At 45.0% G+C, this 18830-nt stretch overlaps 1 protein-coding gene across 1 annotated transcript in view; it reads left to right on the top strand.

Annotated features, from left to right (window-relative positions):
• Positions 1-1073: 1073 nt before the first annotated feature.
• The window catches only part of LOC111154677 (hydroxyacyl-CoA dehydrogenase), a 46665-nt gene continuing 28908 nt past the window's right edge, over positions 1074-18830 (top strand). Inside the window, exon 1 of the mRNA XM_022514495.1 lies at positions 1074-1297. Within this exon, the coding sequence (XP_022370203.1) occupies positions 1166-1297 (132 nt within the window). The 5' untranslated portion in view covers positions 1074-1165. The remainder of the gene's footprint in view (positions 1298-18830) is intronic.

The following is an 18830-nucleotide window of genomic DNA, read 5'->3' as shown; positions in this document are numbered from 1 at the left end:
GTGTAATCTTTCTTCTCCATTTCCAATCCCACTGGCTTCTGCATTTGCTACATTCTAGCACTCAATGGACTTTAGTTACTTGGATGTAACGCTGTCTCCTTAAGCAGTAGTGATCCTAGTATTGCTCCAATCCTAACAGAGCTCTGAACAACAGAACTTCTCCCATAATCTTACAGAATTAGATAAAAAATGAGACCAAAGCAAAGGAATGGCGAACACTGGGTTCACTATGTGAATTACTTCTGACAGGGGAGGCCGATTTTTGTTTGGATGGTGTGTTTGTGGAGTCTTATTATGTATTTAAAAATAATAAAGATTGTGTATTACTAAAGTACAGTAACCAGAAATTACTCACATGAATGACAAGACTGACCTAACGGGTATCCACATCTTCCGTTACTTGGAGAGGCATGCTTTTCCTCTGCTTCCTACGTACGTTACATCACAATGGCTGCTTTTTGACCTTCAACCGTCCACTTTCACTGCACTGGTAAAACGTTGACGTTGAAATGGGGAACTACAGGTCAACTCCCTTTCCCTCCCGCGGGCCTGTTCTCTGTGTCTCTGTGTTGAGACTCAGGGGTCCTTAGGCGTTTGTTTGGGGTGTGAGCAGTTTGTTTCCTTCCGTTTCAGCAGAAACGGTCAATACCCACCGCATTAAAATGATCACTACTGCGAATCTGCAAGTATGTTTTCGGCGCCGATATACGCACAAGCATCAAGGGCGAGGATTTAAAAACCTAACAGCCCGCACTTCATCTCACCGAGCGGCTGGCGCCTTTTCCGAGGAGACGCCGGCGCAGCGAGGGGACCGAAGCCCCGCCCCGCGGCCGCAGGGAGCCCACAGCTCCTCGCCCTCGCGCGCTCCCTCCTCGCCCCCACGACCACGCCCCTTTCCCCGCCTGAAGGCCGTAGCCGCGCCCGCCCGCGCTGGGCCGGAAGCCGCGCTCCGCAGTTAGAACGCGGTTCCCCGCCCGCCCGGGCTAGTGGGCGGGGCGCACCTCGGGGCTCCACCCCCGCCGTCGATGATGTCACTGAACGCGGGGGCGGGCGGGACGGAGGGGCGGCCTCGGTTTCCGCCCCCAGAGGTCACCTAATTGTTAGCGCCCGTGCCGCGGATAACTTCGCGAGGTCTTATCGGTGTCGCCGCCTTTGTCTCTGCAGCATGGCTTTTGTAACGCGGCAGCTCGTGCGCTCTGTGTCCTCCTCGTCCACTGCCTCGGCCTCGGCGAAGAAAATCATCGTCAAGCACGTGACGGTTATCGGTGGCGGGCTGATGGGCGCCGGCATCGCCCAGGTGAGCGGCGGGGTGGGCGGCGTACCCCGCTCGGTTTGCTGCGCACGCTTGGTGCTGGTCCTGGCCAGCGGAGACCCCGCGTGGCTGCTCCGCCGGGAAGCCAGCGTCCGCGGGAAACCGGAGGAGATGCCACCCCGCCCCTCACCCGTGCGGTTGAAAAGTCTCGAGTCTGGGCCCTACTCCTGCAGTCCCCCAAAGAACGAATGTCCTTGGACTGAGCCTCAGGTTCCTAGTCTCTAAATTCCAGCCGCCCCCAGGGTCCGACGGAGGCTCTGTGGAAAGTGTTTATGAATGCACTTCGGAATCGGGCTGTGCAGAGAAGATAGTATTCTATGTGCACAATATTGAGGAATAACATGTGCGCTCGCGGCTCGGCTTAGACCGAATTTGCTTCCGGAGACCCGGACTGCGATCAGTTAGTTTTGTTTTTATTCCGTGTTTTCTAATTCTCCAGTCTTTGTTAGAGCCGTTTTCTGCTCTTCTGAATGGTCTCTCTTCCCCGCCCCCGCCTTGTGTTTCCTTTGCTTATGGGTTACAATGAAAGGTTAATAGTCATCCTTTTGGTAGCACTTTGTAAAGTTACCTAACCGAAGCTTGCGAGGCCCTGGGACTCCCCCAATTGCAAGCGTGTTGGCTAGGCAATTTTGACCTATTACCCTTTTTGCAAAGAACAGCGCGGTTTAGGTTCTGGGGAGAGTGGGAGTAGAGCGGCTGAGGGCCCAGGAAGAGTGTCTAATCTCATTGTTCATCTTCAGGACTCTGCCCTGTTCGCCTGAGCTGTATAGTACGGGGTCAGTTGTGCAACTGATTACCTGGTTACTGTGATACTTGTTATTTGTTTATTTATTTATTTTTAGCGCTTACATTCCAGCTCATATTGGAGAACTGTGATTTTCTTAGCTGACTTTGTTCTTAGCTTTCCAGCCCTTTGCAACTTGTATTGTGAAGGGGGTGGGGCGGGCAGTTACCAAGTTTCTCTTAAGGGAGTGCTGGAGTGCAGTGGCTACAGTCGAGAATGTTTAATTTTTTCAGTGTCTATTTGCAACCAAGCCCACACTTCCGTGCTTGCTTTTTAAAAAAATCTTCTGGGGTGCCTGGGTGGTTCAGGCAGTTAAGTCAGATTCTTGATTTGGCTCAGGTCTTGATCTCAGGGTTGTGGGATCAAGCCCCACCTTGTGCCGAGTGGAACCTGCTTAGGATTCTCTTTCTCCCTCTGCCTCTCCTCCCCCTCCCTGTCTCCCTTTTTCTCTCTCTAAAAAAATCTTTTATTATTACTATATATTTTAATTCTCCCTGCAGATTTTTTTTTTGCAGCATATTCACATTTTCTCTTAAAAACAGAATGTTTAAAATGTTTTTATCCATCTGACTTCTTATAGTTTCTCCTTTTTTTTCTTCTGAGATCGTGTTTTTGGACATACATTGCCATTTTTGTTGTATGGATACCCTGGTTGTTCCAGTAATCTGTTTTTTGTGAGGAGGAACTAACCTAAAAGTTCCACGTGTTATACTATATATAACATACTTGAAGAGAGCTTAGCCTTGAGCACACTTGTATTCCTCCTGCTCCACCAAAATCTCCCAAGGTTGTGAGAGTGAGATTTATTGCAGGCAGGTGTAAAATAATGTATTGGCTTAAAAACACTTAAACAGTGTCTTGGTGACAAGTTATTAGGGCGTTAGCCTCCAAGAACAGTATAGGAAATGGACAGTACCTTGAAGACATCAGTGGAAGAAGATCAGAAACTGTAGAAAGCATCACCTCAACTTTTGTGCAAAATGGGATTGCTCAGTTCTTGCAATGCTGCATCCATTATTGGATACCATGAAAAAGGGTGTTACGTTGCATGAAAAGGCACAAAGGTAGCTCCTAAAATTATGGGTATGGTATTGGAGCATTCACTTGAGAAAGGAGTGGGGAGAAATGACTGACATTGATGGGAACACATACTTGTATGTCAAATCCTTGAGTAGTTGGAACAGGGAGTGCCTTTTCATTAAGGGGAAAATGTTTTTTTACCCCACTAGTTGGAAACATAATGGAATTGTCATTCTGAAAGCTGATAAACACCGGAAGTCTAGGGGTGCCTGGCTGGCTCAGTCAATGGAGCGTGACTCTTGATCTCAGTGTCATGAGTTTGGGCCCCACGTTGGGTGTGGGGCTCAGGGGGAAAAAAAAAGACCAGAAGTCCAAGTAGTGGACATTCATAAGGAACATAGTTCCAATCTTACATAACAAGGTTCAAAAGAACCTCACCCACTTCAGGTGACAGCTTTAATCCTGTGGAGGGAAACCATGCTTTCTTGTAGAACCTTTCTGGGTGCCGCTGGTTGGTTTCGCTGATGTTTTGGGTGGTTTAGTGGATCTGCATTTGCATTCTGCCCTGCGGCATGCAGTCCCAGGCAGTATCACTCATTCTTTATGCTCCTTGACCTATGGTTTTTTGGCACCCGGTAAGTCTGTTTTGCTGATTGAGTGCCACTGAAGAATTTGTTGATGTGTTTTGAATAGAGAATGGGTCCACTTCAGTATGAGGAATTGGATGATTTTTATGCTGGCTCAGCTTCTCATGCCAGCTGTGTTAACATGGGAAAGTTACTTAGCCTCTGGCCTCAGTTTACTTTTTTTTTTTTTTTTTTTTTTTTAGTTTACTTATTTCTAAAAGTAGGACTAATACTAGTACTAGCCTGGTAGGAGTATGGGGAGGATCAAGTGAATTAGCAAAATTCAAGCATTTAGCACAGTGTCACTTGTCACTTAATAAGAGCTCACAAAATGTTAGCTGCCTTTGCAATTACTTCTCTTCATTGTGGTCATCCTTGTCCATTTGACCTTCTCTCCTCATATCCACTCCCAACTCTGATTGTTGCTGCAGAGGTAGGACTGTATTATTTAGATGGAGAATATTGGTCATGATTTGGTTCCAACTTGCTTAATCTTTTTTTTTTTTATTTTTTTTTTTTAATTGGACACAGAGAGATCACAAGGCAGAGAGAGAGGGGGAAGCAGGCTCTCTGCTGAGCAGGGAGCCTGATGCAGGGCTCAATCCCAGGACCCTGAGATTATGACCTGAGCCGAAGGCTTAACCCACTGAACCACCCAGGCACCCCCCAACTTGCTTAATCTTGAACACAAATGCTGGTTGATACTGTGGTTGGTTTGCTAATGGACCTCTGAAAAGAGGGAAGGCGCTTTTTACTGCCCTCTCACCCATGGTAAATCCTCACTGAAGCCTTAGAAACACAAGCACAAACTAGCATCTCAGCTCTGCATTTATCTTCACTTCCCTGAACTCTTTCTGAAGTAGTTTTGAATTTTATTCAGGGTGTAGTTCCATTTACAATTTTAATTTTTTGTAAAATGTATCCTTTTGCCAAGTGTCCCATTTCATGCTGAGTAGGATAAAAAAAAAATTTTTTTTTAACTAGATTTTGTGGGAGCCTGACACATTTCTCAAGCAATTTAACAGTTTCAGATAAGTGAGGTTTGTGCTTCATTACATTTGATCAGAGCACAGACCATTTGTACATGTGTATTCTACTAGAGCATCTACTTTGCCTGTCATTTTTGTTTGTTTTAAATTAAAAAAATCCCTTAGGCTGCAGGTTAATATTTAGTAAGGTTAACCTGTGTTATTGCCCATTATAGACTTCTGACTTGGTTCTGATTACCAAGTCAGCTATAGCCGAATACTTAGGCCAGCAAAGAAGCTTATAGAATTAAATGACCCTTGAGTGAGAGGCAGGTTGTTTTTTGTTCTGTGAAGGAGGGGAGAAAAGGAAGAAAGCTACTAGCTCTTCATTTCTTCCTCTTATTGAATGAGTCCTTTCTGTACTTTGCTTTGTTGCCTTTTTTTCATTTGAGGCATCCAGAGAGACCATAGCTTTCCTTAAGTTACTTGGCAGGGGCAGGGGAGTCATCGGGCTCCCTGGAAATGGCCGTTTCAGAAAGTGGATTCCTCAGGGCTCCTGGTACAACCTTCCTTTTAATGCACTCTACTTCTTTGAAGAAATAAGAAAGCGTGGAAGAGTTTGGAGGCCTGATTCTTCTCATCCAAAGCTCCCCCCTACCCCGTTAAGAAACAAAAAGTACACATTTCTTCGGGGGGGGGGGGGGGCTCCTTAGACTATTAAAACAAAGTTGGAGTATGGCGGGGGAGAGCATTCTAAGCCTTGTTACTTTGTGGTGCTCCTGAAGACTAAAGTGGACTTGAGAGCTTTTTTCCTCCCAGCCACTGAATTTGTTCATGCCCCAAACTCTGAATTTTCTGATGCTGAATAGGATCACAACTGCTCTGTACTGTTTACTTTTTTGTTTCTTTCTTTCTTTTTTGCTGCAGTGGATATGTCTCCGTTGAACTGTGCTTGGAAACAGTGCAGTGGCCCGGGATAAGTTTTAAGATCACAGGGGACTGGCATGGTTACCTGGCTCTCAGCTGTCCTTTTGGTGTTCTTTATGGAGGGGAATGTTTTTACTCCGGTGTTAATCCCCCCTCAAGGGTGTGGGATGCATTTGTCATGAAGCTGTTCCCTCCTTTCTTGTGGCGTTGTTCACTTCTTTACTGGGCTCTTCTCTGATCTTCATGATACACGAGGGACAGCAAAACCAGCCTCTGTCAGCCTGTTAGTCGTTGGACTTGGGTGGGCCTGGAGATACTGTAGAAAACGTGGGGCTAACAGGTAAAAAAAATAATGCCGAAGAATACATTTGGCCATTGTAGAGCCGAAATGGCACCTCAGTCAGGTTTGGGGTTTTCTCTACCATGTCCTAGATAGAGCCTCACTGTTTCCTACCCCTTGCTTGAGTTTCTGATTTCTTTTCCTCCACTTCTGTCTTCTCCCCGTCTGCCTTAGGCACACCCCTCACTGCCTAGCTCTCGAGGGCCCACAGGGAGATTGTACTGCTGCTGTCTATCCTGTGTCTGTCTAGGGTATACGAACAGTGCAGTCGTTTCTGGTGAGGGGTGGTCCAACCCTTGAAAGTGAGCAGAGGAGGAGGTGCCTCCCAGAGCCTGGCCCCCAGCCCTACCTGGCCCCTGCCGTAGGAACCTTAGGCAAATCTCTTAACCCCTCTCTGCCTTTTGCCTTACCTGCAAGCAAGGATTGCCCCACAGAGTTGGGAGAGCCAACCGCGCCAAGAGCTGCGGCGACTTCTCTAGCATGTTCAGTGATAACTGTCCGGTAAATGTGGCTTTCGTGTGGATTTGTGAGACCCATCCAGGGATGACGTCTCTAATTCTCAGTTCTCTTCACTGTCTTTGAAGGTGTCTGATCCCCGAAGCCGAGGTAAGCACAATTCTGCCTGGACCTCTGGCCTCTGCTGTGTTGTAGAGAGAAGTGTGGTCTCCGTGGGTGGGGGGATCTTTCGTGGGTATCTGGAATCAGTAGATAACAGCTTGACCTCTCCTTAGCTCTAGACTCGAAGTAGGAATCACTCCCTGGTGATCTCTGTTTGGCTGCCCTGATGCCACCTTTCTGCCAAGAATAGACTTAAACTGCAGGCAAGACTTAATTATTCAGCCAGTTCCCTTCCTTTGCCTTCCTTTGCCCCCTCCAGCTTTCCCTGCAACTTTCCTCCCTCTGTTATTACCACTGTTGTTCCTCCAGCCACATGCACTCTGAGGCTGAGGTCACAGTCGGAGTCCCCTCTATTCTGCAAAAGGCTCTGCGGCTTTTCTCTGTGAGGAGTGTTCTTTCCCCTGTGCTCCCCTTTGTAATTCCTGGACCGGGCATTGATCCTCGAATCGTTGTGGGAGCCTCTTAATTGGTCCTTTTCAGCAAAACCCCATTGATTCTAGCAGACACTGCCATACTCATCTTACTGGAGAGCAGTTTGGATTTGTAACTGTCTTCTACTCGGAAAGCATTCATCATGGCAACATCTTGGAGAGCTGGGTCAAACCAAGGGTTTGTTTGATGGCTAGTGACATGTCCAGTTGCCCCTTCTCCTTCCTGGAATTGGTGGGAGATGGGAGGAGACAGTCCTGGGAGAGAAATTATTTTCCGCTATGTTACAAATCCAGATGCTTACTGAATTTTCAAAAAAATGTGTTCTTCTCATCTGAAAATGAAGGCACATTTCTTTGGCTTTTTAGAAATACTTTTTGAAATATTAAAAATCAAGTAAAAAAAAAAAAAGCCAGCTAATGAATTACACTGTTCTAAGAATCAACCAGCTGGTTATGGTGGCAGTGGTGATTGAAAGCCTCAGTGGAATGCCTTGTTTTGGATCGTCGAAGTAAGCGAAGACAACCTATGCGGATGGCAGAGTTGAAGGGATTGCACAATCGGAGGTAACCATAAACCCAGATTTGTCAGCTCTGCGAGACACATCTGATTTATGACTTTTTTCCTTCCTGAATCCAACCATGTGCTCAAGGGCGGGCCTACAGTCAGCATCATGAGTGCTTACTCGGTGCCCTTATTCTGGGAATTGGAAGGAAGTCAGAATAGTTTTCTGAGGCAACGTAATGCTGATGTTCCACGAACCTCCTGTCGCGTAGGGGCGCATGAGACAGCTCTCTGTCCCAGGTGACGGAATTCTCACACATTTACCATTCAGGTTATGCTTTGGAGAAGCTGCTTCAAATCTGGTGATCTGTTTGCAAAAATACATAAAGCCAGCATGCTTCTGCTTGGCCTGCTTCCTTGGCCCAGTGGCTGGAGTACTCTGGGGCTTTGACAAGTGTGCTTTTTACCTGGCCTATTTTTACAGCTCTGAAGCACCCTGGTCTAAAAATATTTCTCTCTGGCTAAGCCTGCCTTCCACCAAGGCTAGGAAGTCATGGAACTATGAGGACATAGCCTTCAAATAAATTTTTTTCCATTACAGATTGCTTGTCCTCAAGGTCTTACAGTGGGTAGGTACTGTAATATAAAACAGGAGTTCCTAATGGGCTCACTTAAATTATGGTTGCTCAAGTCAAAAATGGCAGGCAGAGCCCTCCTTATTGTAAGAACAACAGCTGTCTATGAGAGAACGAACAAAAGACCTTTATTTTTCTGTTCCATTTCTCCACTGCTATCTCCTCCTCAAAAGTTGGGAATAACTTGGGGAGCACTGCTGCATAATTCAAGAAGAATGAGTGTGGTTTCTTTGCATCTGCAACACGTAAAATTCTTTTCTAAGTAAGAACCTCCGGTAATATAATTATTTTCACATTGGTGGGGGGCCTTCAGCTACACTGATGAAAAGAACCCTGGACCTTCAGGAGATCTGATCTTATCTTAGCTTTCCTACCAGCTCTGTTTGGTCGGTATTTCCCGGGGGTATTTCCTGGGTCTTGGTGCCTAGTACACAGAGACAAATGATATTTTGGTGGGAACCTACGGTGGGAAAGTAGGGAAGACAAGGCTGAAACAGATGGTCAGAGCAGTGAGGTGGGTGCAGAGCCATTACCGGAGCACAGGAGGGACAGCTAGCCCAGAGCTAAGAAGATCTTGGGGTGGGAGGTCTGGAAGTGATCTTACTTATTATCTGTGTACTCAGCACTTAGTATGTGTGAAACTCAGACGTTGTCTGTGCAATACTGAGGCTTAGTTGTGAGGGGAAGCTGCGGAGATGGCATGGACCGTGCAGAGGCCAGGAGAAGAGACAGTAGTAGGCGTGGAGGCCGTGGGCCTCACGGTGGTGGTGAAGTATTCGGCATCAGGGAGCCGTGCGTCTGGAGCAGAGGTCAGTCTCCACTGTGGAGGGCTTCGCAAGCCGTATGTGGGAACTGAAGTTCTATTTTTTGGTTCCCAGGGGCCATTGAAGAGTTTGGTGGAATAAGTGCTATAGATGGAAGTGCCTTTTATGCAATTACATTTTGGGTAGAACGCTACTGCCCGTAGTGTGATCTTACGTGAATGGTTTTTCTGCTTTAGTTCTGTTTCTTTCCTCAGGAAAATGAAAGTGTTGTGTTGGGATCGAACAAAGGTTTTTTTGTGTTTTTTTTTTGTTTTTTTTAATTGTGGTAAAATAGGCATAACATAAAATCAATCATTTTAGCCATTTTTACATGTGGGTTTCCCCCACCTTCCAAGAGCTTGCATTATGCCATACTGCTTTTCTGAAAGATCTACATCAGTCTCTTTTTGGTAACTGAGGGAAAGCCATGGAGGACTTTTGCTGTTGCGAAAATAGGTGAAAAAGCATTCAGCACTTGTTTGGCTGCCAGCGGTGAGAGAGGCGGGGCTGTGGTGAGAGAGGAGGGGCTGTGGTGAGAGAGGAGGTGTACAGCCGGAGGGGCTTCTTCCTGGGAACCGGGCTCAGCATGAGCTACCAGGGCTTTGAATTGTGTCTGGGAGCACCTGTGCTTTATCTCCAGGTGCTTTATCTCCATTTTGTGTATGCATCGGCAAGATGTGTCCTCTAACATATCAAAAGAGCCTAAAAGGTTATTTTTGGGGTCTGAGGAGGTTCAAAATTTTTCCTTATAAATTAATGATAAGTGCTTTTTCATTTTATACCATTTTGGCTTACGAAGCGTGTTATGGGAATGCTCTGCTTCCAGATAGTGGGGGAGACCTGTATGCAGTGCAGTGATATTTGAGCATATACACATTGTTGCAAAACCATCACCATCATCTATCTCCAGAACTCTGAATCTTGCAAAACTGAAGTTTTGTACCCATTGAACTATAACTTCCCCCACCCCTCCCCAGGCTTTAGAAGCCACCATTCCACTTTCTGTCTCTGACTGTTCTAGGGACCTAAGTGGAATCATACAGTAGTCTTCTTTTTGTGACTAGCTTATTTCACTTAATATTGTATCTTCAAGGTTCATCTGTGTTGTACCATGTGTCCAAGTTACCTTCCTGTCTAAGGAATAATAGTTCACTGGAATATTTTTAATGGAGTGATGTATATACCACATTCTGTCTCTCCAGTTACCTGTCTTGGGACGCTCAGGTTGCTTCCACTTACTGTGACTGATGCTGCTGTGAATATGGTATACATAGAACTAACAAGGGCTGTTGAGAGTCCTTGGTTTCAGTTCTTTTGGGTATATAACTAGAAGTAGAATTGCTGGATAATATGTAATTATTTTCAATTTTTTAGGAATTACTGTAACGTATTCCAAAGCAGCTGCAACATCTTACATTTTCATCAGCAGTGGGCAAAGGTGCCTATTTCTCCATATCTTTGCCGGGACTTATTTTCTGGTTTTTGTTGGTTCGTTTGTTTTTTTATCATAGCCATCCTAAGGGATGTGACTAAGTTAGAGATTTTTACACTAAAGCTCTGATGGACTGTAAGGGTTCTCTGAGTCTCCTCAGTGGTTCCCAGACCTCCCTCCCCTGACCTCTGTTTTACGTATCACTCTTCCGTATGCATTCCTGTAGAAGGATTTTATGGTTAAAAAAGTTTGAAAGCCACCACACTGAATGATCGTTAGGGTGTCTTTCTGATCTAAAAATCTGTAGCTAATTATCTGTAGCTAATAAGCATGAACAATAAATGCTTTTGCTCATCTCTGACCGTGCAGCAGTTGTGAGAAGCTAAGGTGCCTTCATTTCCCTGGTGTGATAGAGAAACAACCTGTGTGTCTGTGCCCATCCTTGATGTGGCTCACACATGTGCCCCTCAGATAGTCACAAATACAGGGTTTGCATGCCTCTAGCCTTGCCCACAACCCCTTTGATAAAAGGGTACAAGACCCGTTCACATGCTGGAGGAAATTAAGCATAAGTTCATTTTTTAAATCACTCATACTGCACAGCAGTTGTCTTTCAGTTCTGCTTTTGCCTGCCATCTTAACCACCAGTGCCAGAAAACAGTTAATGTGCTTGCCAACATAACAGAGACTTTTGTAGCATTTCCCCCCCTCCCCGGGTAATTGACTAAAGGACTGTGTCTATTAGCTCTTTCTGTTGTTGTTACTATACTTTTCAAAGTAATGTGATTTTTCATAAGTAACTTGAAAGTTATGGAAAAGTTATAGTTTCAAGTTTTTTTTCAAGGTTTTTTTTTTTTTTTTTAATTCCAGTTAACATACAGTGTCAACTTTCAGATGTAGAATTTAGTGATTAGTCACTTACATACTCATCACAAGTGCCCTTCTTAATACGCATCACCCGTCCAGCCCAAACCCCCATCCACCTCCCCTCCAGCAGCCCTCAGTTTGTCCTCTATAATTAAGAGTCGGTTTCCTGGTTTGCCTCTCTTTCCCCCACTGCCTTGTTCATGTGTTTTGTTTCTTAAATTCCATATATGAGTGAAATCATGTGGTATTTGTCCTTCTCTGACTTACTTTGCTTAGGATAATACCCTCTAGCTCCATCCATATCATTGCAAATGGCAAGATTTCATTCATATATATATATATATACACACACACACACACACACACCATGTCTTCTTTGTCCGTTCCTCAGTCAACGGGCATTGGGATCTTTCCATAGTTTGGCTGTTGTTGTTAATGCTGCTGTAAACATTGGTGTGCATATATCCCTTTGAATCTATATTTTTTGTGTCCTTTGGGTAAACACTCAGGAGTGCAATTGCTGGGTCGTGGGGTAGCTCTATTTTTAACTTTTTGAGGAACCTCCATACTGTTCTCCAGAGCGGCTGCACCAGTTTGCATTCCCACCAGCAGTGTAAGAGGGTTCCCATTCCTCTGCATCCTTGCCAACATCTGTTGTTTCCTGTGTTGTTAATTTTAGCCATTCTGTATAGTCATGACTTATTGAGAACTCTGTCCAAAAATAATTTATGAACTAAGGCTTTTTAGAAATCTATTATTCATGTGTTCTTTTCACCAATATTAAGTGTCTTGCATGGGCTGGGTTTTAGGGTGGGTAAAACATAATACGTGGTTGCTGCTCTTGAGGAGTTCACTGTCCAGAGAAGGAAATACAAGCATGAACGACTAACTAATGGAGGCAGATAGAATTCCTGTCTGTCACATCTGGGATGTGACCTGATACAGATGAAAGTTTTGGTGGTTTAAATATCCTAAGGTCAGTGGCACCTGGCTGGCTCATTTAGTTAAGCATCTGATTCTTGGTTTTGACTCAGGTCATGATCTTGGGGTCCTGGAATCAGGCTGCACTTGGGGGAGGTTCCCGCTCTGGGAGTCCGCTTCTCCCTCTGCCTCTGCCTCTATCTCCGCTCATGCTTTCTCATGCGCGAGCTCTCTCTCTCTCTCTCTCTCTGAAATAAGTAAATCTTTAAAAAGATACCTTAAGGTAAGACTTTTAAATACATAAGATCTGATTTGATCTATATGATACCTTTTTTATGATAAGGAAAAAGGGACATTTAAAAAAGTATATGTAAAAAAGGCATATGTATACGGGCACCTGGGTGGCTCAGTCAGTTAAGGGTCCAACTCTTGATTTTGGCTCAGGTCATGATCTTAGGGTGGTGAGACTGAGCCCTGAGTTGCACCCCATGCTGGGTGTGGAGCCTGCTTAAGAGTCACACCCTCTGCTCCTTCCTGCCCTCAGCTTGCACTCTCTCTCTCTCAAAAAAAGGCATATGCATATATTGTACTATATATATGTATATGAAATTTATATTAATGGGAATTTTTTTCAAAGACTTTATTTCTTCAGAGAGCAAGCTGGTGGAGGGGCAGAGGAGGAGGGAGAGGAAGAATATCAAGCCTACTCCATGCTGAGCATGGAGCCTGATGTGGGGCATGCTCAAAACCCTGAGATCACGAGCTGAGCTGAAGTCAGGAGTCACGCACTTAACCAGCTGAGCCACCCAGGTGCCTCTACTGGAAATTCTGCTTGGACTACAAATAGGAGTGTGCCAGACCCACCCTGTGTTGGTATTTGGGGTAACAGCAAATTCATACTCTGAAGTGGATGATGCAACAGCTCTTTTGAAAAGGTCTCTAGGTGTTATCCTGAGTTCACCATTAAAAGTTGGTGTTGGTCAACTTTCCCATGTCCAATTTGTCTTTTATCTTTCATACCTGGACTTTCTCCTACATACTGATGGGTTAGTGACTGTTATTCTGAAATTTGTGAGATTTTACAACATAAAATAGCCTGTGACCAGTTTGGTTTTGATTTATCTGTTGTGTCCATATCCTGGTGACTGCATGCCTACATAATGGAGCAGCCATTGATAGCTGGTGGCTCATACCAGCTCTGTGCTTTTTCTTTCAGTATTTGGAGTCCTATATGAAAGATTTTCTTGCATCTGTAAGTCAGTAGATGTTCCAAGAAGTGACCACCTCTGTTAAAGTTTGGGAGACATGTCACTAAAGGAGAAATAGCCTCTGTGTTGAATTCTAAAAGATGACTGGAATCCCCCAAGCAGCAGTGAGGGAAATGGGGCTTCCCGGTGGAGGGAGCCACCTGGGCTGGGGCATGAGGCCATAAAATAGTATGGGGGAGGAAGAAGTGGGGTGTGGCTGGAGAAGAGTACAGGCTCAGGTTACCATGCTCCAAAGCATTTAGTATTTACCAGTTAAACTTTTGGGACAGCCACCATGTGCAAGGCATGTGGTAATTACTAGAAGGTATAAAGACCAAATCAGTTTATGCCATAAGGAATTTCACCTGGGAGCAGAGATTGCTAGACAAAGATCCAAATGACACAGTTTACTTCAGTATAAAGCAGTAGCATAAGACCAGTAAAAATCTAGCTCTGAGGTTTCAAAACAGAGAAAAGAGCACATTCATTTGGAAAAAGGCTTCATGGAGAGGGTAACGTTTGAAGTGGGTCTTGGATAAGGAGTAGGTTTTTCTGGACAGTAATTAGGGATTTAGATTAAGAAAAAAGTGTTATGTAGCAGATTGTGACTGTCAGAATAGTGGTACCATTAATGAAGTTCAAAGAGAATGGTTTTAGGGTGTCAAGATGATGACTGTAAGACATCAAGATGATGACTGAGAACAGAATATGTTAGTTGTAGGCATAGTTGGAATTATGAGAATGATTGAGATTCCAGAAGGAAAAAGATACAGAGGCAGAAGAAAAGAATATTGAAAGCAGAAACTTGAATGGGATACCCTTTGTTCAGTGGTTGAGAAGATTCAGAGAAGTTAATATGGGGTGCCTGGGTGGCTCAGTTGGTTAAGCATCTGCCTTCGGTTTGGGTCATGATCCCAGGGCCCTGGGATCAAGTCCTGTGTCAGACTCATTGCTTGGCGAGGAGTCTGCTTCTCCCTCTGCCTGCTGCTCCCCCCTGGTTGTGCTCTCTCTCTGACAGATAAATACAAAATCTTCCAAAAAAAAAAAAAAAAAAAAGTCAATATGGCTAAGAGGAGCAGAGATAAGAAATTGAAGAGAGAGTTTCAAAAAGTAAGGTCTAGTTGACAGAGTGCCCCGGCTGTGGAAAAGTGGAAGATGTAGTCAGAGAACAGGCATTGGCTTTAGCACTTAGAAGACCACAGATAAGTTATGTGTAATTTCCTACAGCAGTGGTGTTGGAGGAAACCATATTGGTAGGGTTTAGGAACTGCATGGCTGGGGAGAGAGTGGAAGGACCAGGCAGGGTGACCAGAGTGGCAGCTAACAAGCATCATTGCCCATCTATGTGCCTGGCATTGGTCTAAGCACTTTAAATGCATTTGTGGCAATCCAGTGAGCAGGGTACACATCAGGAAACCACAGAGAGGCTGTGTAACTTGCCCGAAGTCATGTAGTAAGTGGCTAACCCAGGATTTAAACCTAGAAAGTCCAGTTCTAGAACTTGTATTCTTCATACCACTCTGCCGCACAGTAGTCAGAGGACTTTAGTGGTGAAGCAAAGGCCAGCTTAAGATGTTAAGGGAGTTTGTGGGGGCCCCTCTCCACCTTTTTTTTTTCTCCTTCTTCTTTAAGATTTATTTGAGAGAGAGACTGAGAAAATCTTCAGTAGACTCTCCTAAGCATTGATCCCGATGTGGGGCACAGTCCCAGGACCCTGAGATCATGACCTGAGCTGAGATCAAGAGTCTGTTGGCTTAACTCACTGAGCCTCCCAGATGCCCATTACTTTCTTTTTAAATGAAGAGAGATCCCAGTCTGTAAAGATGGAAGAACAAAGAAAGGTAAACCTGAAAATGAAAACCAGAAAGGGAACAAGTCTTGGGATCGGAAGGTCTAAGAACAAAAGCAAAATAAAATTATTTACCTTAGGAGGCTGTCCCTGGATCCAGTATTGGGCCTCAGACCCTCGAACAAGGAGGGAGGGAGCTGCTTAGAATAAAAATAATGAGCTCTTGCGACATGCCAGGCACCATTTTGGGTGTTCAACATGTGTTAACTCGTTTAATCCTCTCAGCAACCCTGTTGCTCCACATGGCCCACAAAGGTCATGGAAAGTTTCCCATCTCACAGCTGGTAATTGAGCTCCAAATGGGCTAGCTCTTGCCCAGCTCCTAATGATCTTGACTGTTCCCCTTAGACCCAGCCGTGCCTTTTGGGTCTAGAATAGCCAGCACGTGAGCTCCAAATGCAGACAGCCCTACCTTCAAATCCCAGTCATCTGCAGACCTTCACATTGCTTATTGTTACAACGCCACCCCAAAGACTATTATAAAGATGAAATTGGGTAATTTATGAGGAGTGAAAGCTATCTGAGAGCAGGGGTCTTGTTTTGTTCACTACCTCATCCCAGAGCCTGGAAGAGGCACGAGCGACATAGGTATTGAGTATGTCGTAGGTGGTAGGCGGTAGTGGAAGGAATGAATATGGAGATGTGGCCAGCATGGTACTCTAAATGGTAGCCCCCCTGCATTCATAGGGGAGCACAGGTGTTGGGGAGGGGATCAAGAATGCTCACTTCGAAGAAGCCAAGCTTCTTATCTGTGACTTTGGATCATTTGTTGAAAGCATTTTCTAATCCTGCGTTTTTTACCCAGACTGTTCTCAAAGGCTTCCCCACTGTGTACCCCAGTACCATTATTTGGCTTCCAAGAACAACACAGCAGTCTTGTTCTGCTCTTAGCCTTCAAACCAGAGTGTAACTGAAAGCCATGAATGAAGCCCTAAGCACTTGAAGGACTCTGGATTTCACTGGGGAGGGGTCCCCGGGAAGCCATAAACATGAACCACCATCTCTGTCATGGGAGAGAAGAGGGCCTCAGCAGTGGATAGGTATGGTTCTTACAAGAAGGAGTGAGGAAAGAGAGAAATTAGATGGGAAGGAGGGTTTAAGGTTAAAAGAAGAGGCTTGAAGGAACTGTGTAGGATGGCCTTAGGAGTTAGGAGTTTGACACATTTAGACCTGGGTAGTTAGTGGAGGAAGGGATGTGAACCCATGGAGACTTCTCACTTGCACTTTAAGAAAATGAAACAAACATCTGTAAGGTTGGGAGAGATGAGCTTAGAGTGGGGAAACTCAGCTGGGAGGCTTTTGCTGTTGACGTAGTGCCCCTGCACTAGTGTGTTATTATTATGTGGGACTCAAAGAGGAGTGCTGTTGAACTGAGCGTAGGCCCTGTATTTCAGTTTAAGTGTGTGACCTTTTTTTTTTGTTGTTTTCTTGATACGTATCTTTGTAACTCAGCTGTACAAACCTTCTTACCATTTGATCTTTTGATTGCCAGAAAGGTTAGATTGAGGTCATTGTTTTTTGGGCTAAGGTCTTTATGAAAAGAGGATTTGGGGGCCCTGAAAATTCTGTAAGAAATTTTAAAAATTATGTGTTTTCCTTTCACTGATGATCCTGAAATTTTAAGCCTCTTCTGGGTGATGTGAGTGTTTTTATTGTTATCACCGATGAGATCTGAGGCATCAGTGCCAGTACGTACACTTAACGTTCGCGGTATTATTTGTGGCAAGGGAAGATACAGTACCTCCTCCAAGAACTCTGCTGTAAATTGAAGAGAAGTGGGAGAGAAGAACAGTTCCTGGCACTTGGTAAAAATGTAGGAGCTCTGAGTGCGGAGGAGCGCGAGCCTCCCAGCAGTTAGCGGAATGCTTGTGATGCAGATACTTGTATTCTGTGCGTCTTGTCTCAGGGTCAGCAATGAGCTGTGGGAGTAATGGTACCTGCATAAGGAATTATCCCATTCCAAATGTCAAAAATAATATTATGTGCTCTTTTATTGCAGGTTTTAGTCTCTTCATTGTCTTCAAGAGAATACTACAAAACTGTAAAGTGACATCTCATTAAAATTGGCACTTGATAATACTTGAGACTTGGTTAAATAAAATTAAATGAGATAGGATAGGCCTGATGTCTGGCATATAGGAAGGACTCTAACTGTAGTTGTTACTAGGGATGGCAAACCTCCGTGGACTCGGGTTTCCGTTGGTTGTGGAGTTTTTCAAGGGATTTGTTCTCTAGGGAGCGGAGGATTTTTCTTGGCATTGCGGCTTGTGGAGAAGAAAGAGGGAGTGGCTGGCTTAAGGCTGTTAGGGGTTAGCCAGGAGCCATCAGTTAAGAATCAAAGATCAGTACAGATTCGAATATGGCTAGAGATCAAGGCCGGCAGACTGCCATTTCAAGGGAGGGGACTGAAGAAAGGAATTAAGAAGCAAGTTCTCTTTAGGGGAGATGTAGCGAGTCCCTGATGTTCAAGAGGCCTAGACAGAAGTAGCAGCTTGGTGAGGCCTGACTTTTCCTTCACGGATCTGGGGAGAAGTTAGAGGAGAGGAGTCTTCCTTCCAGATAGTATCTTCTAGATCACGTCTAAAACTTTCTCATGGCCACAGGGCAGCAGGAAGACATAGGAACCCCACGGATTTAGGGACAGAGATTTGCTGGCTTCTCAGTGGTTTGAAGAGATAATTGGCAACCCAGAAGGACTGGGGTGAGTGGGGATAGGAATCAGGGCAGATGGGTTCTTTTCAAGTGATGCTTTAGTATTTGGGCTGCACATTAGAATCACCTGGAGGTTTTCTCAGGCTTGCACTTTCTGTCTCTAAAGTAAATCTTAAAAAAGGAGCTTCTTGGGTGGCTCAGTCAGTTTAGTGTCCGACTCTAGGTTTCAGCTCAGGTCATGATATTAGGGCCCTGAGAGCAAGCCCCTTGTTAGGCTCTGCACTCAGCAGGGTCTGTTTAATACTCTCCCTCTCCTTCTGCCCCTTCCCTCCCACTCGGCTCTCTCTCTCTCAAATAAATAAATCTTCAAAAAAAATTGTCTTGGGTTGTTTTTAAAATGCCAGTGCCTTTAGACTACATAAATCAGAGTATCTATAGATGAGGTTTGGACGTTGGTCAGTTTAAATGTTCCCCACCTGATTCTTATCCGCAGCCAGATTGGAGCACAGATCTTAGAGCACCAGAATCACCAGGAAGGGTTTGTTATAATTCTGACCTCACCCCATAGTTTCTGATTCATTGTGTTGGGAGTGGAGTCTGAGAATTTGCATTTCTAACAAGCCCCCAGGTGTGGTTGATGCTGCTGGCATGGGCCCCACACTTGGAGAACTGCTGTCCTAGAACCACAGGGTATTTCAGGTGTCTTTTGAGGCTTTCATGCTCACGTGGCGAAGTCATCTGTCTGGAGAGATGTTCTTGGTTTTCAAGTCATATTTGCTGTGAACATGACTGTGGTTTGATGGAACCAAAGGCTGCTTCAGGATGTTATCACACCTCTTGCTAACCCTCACCATGGGACGGTGTACAAGGTATGGAACCTCTTTGAGCCCCAGTTT

The sequence above is a fragment of the Enhydra lutris genome, unplaced genomic scaffold (assembly GCF_002288905.1).
Source record: "Enhydra lutris kenyoni isolate GAN:26980312 unplaced genomic scaffold, ASM228890v2 scaffoldscaffold3, whole genome shotgun sequence".
In the NCBI taxonomy this organism is placed as follows: Eukaryota; Metazoa; Chordata; class Mammalia; order Carnivora; family Mustelidae; genus Enhydra; species Enhydra lutris.
The sequence above is the reverse complement of the archived record's forward strand: the minus strand, read 5'-3'. Positions and strand labels throughout refer to the sequence as shown.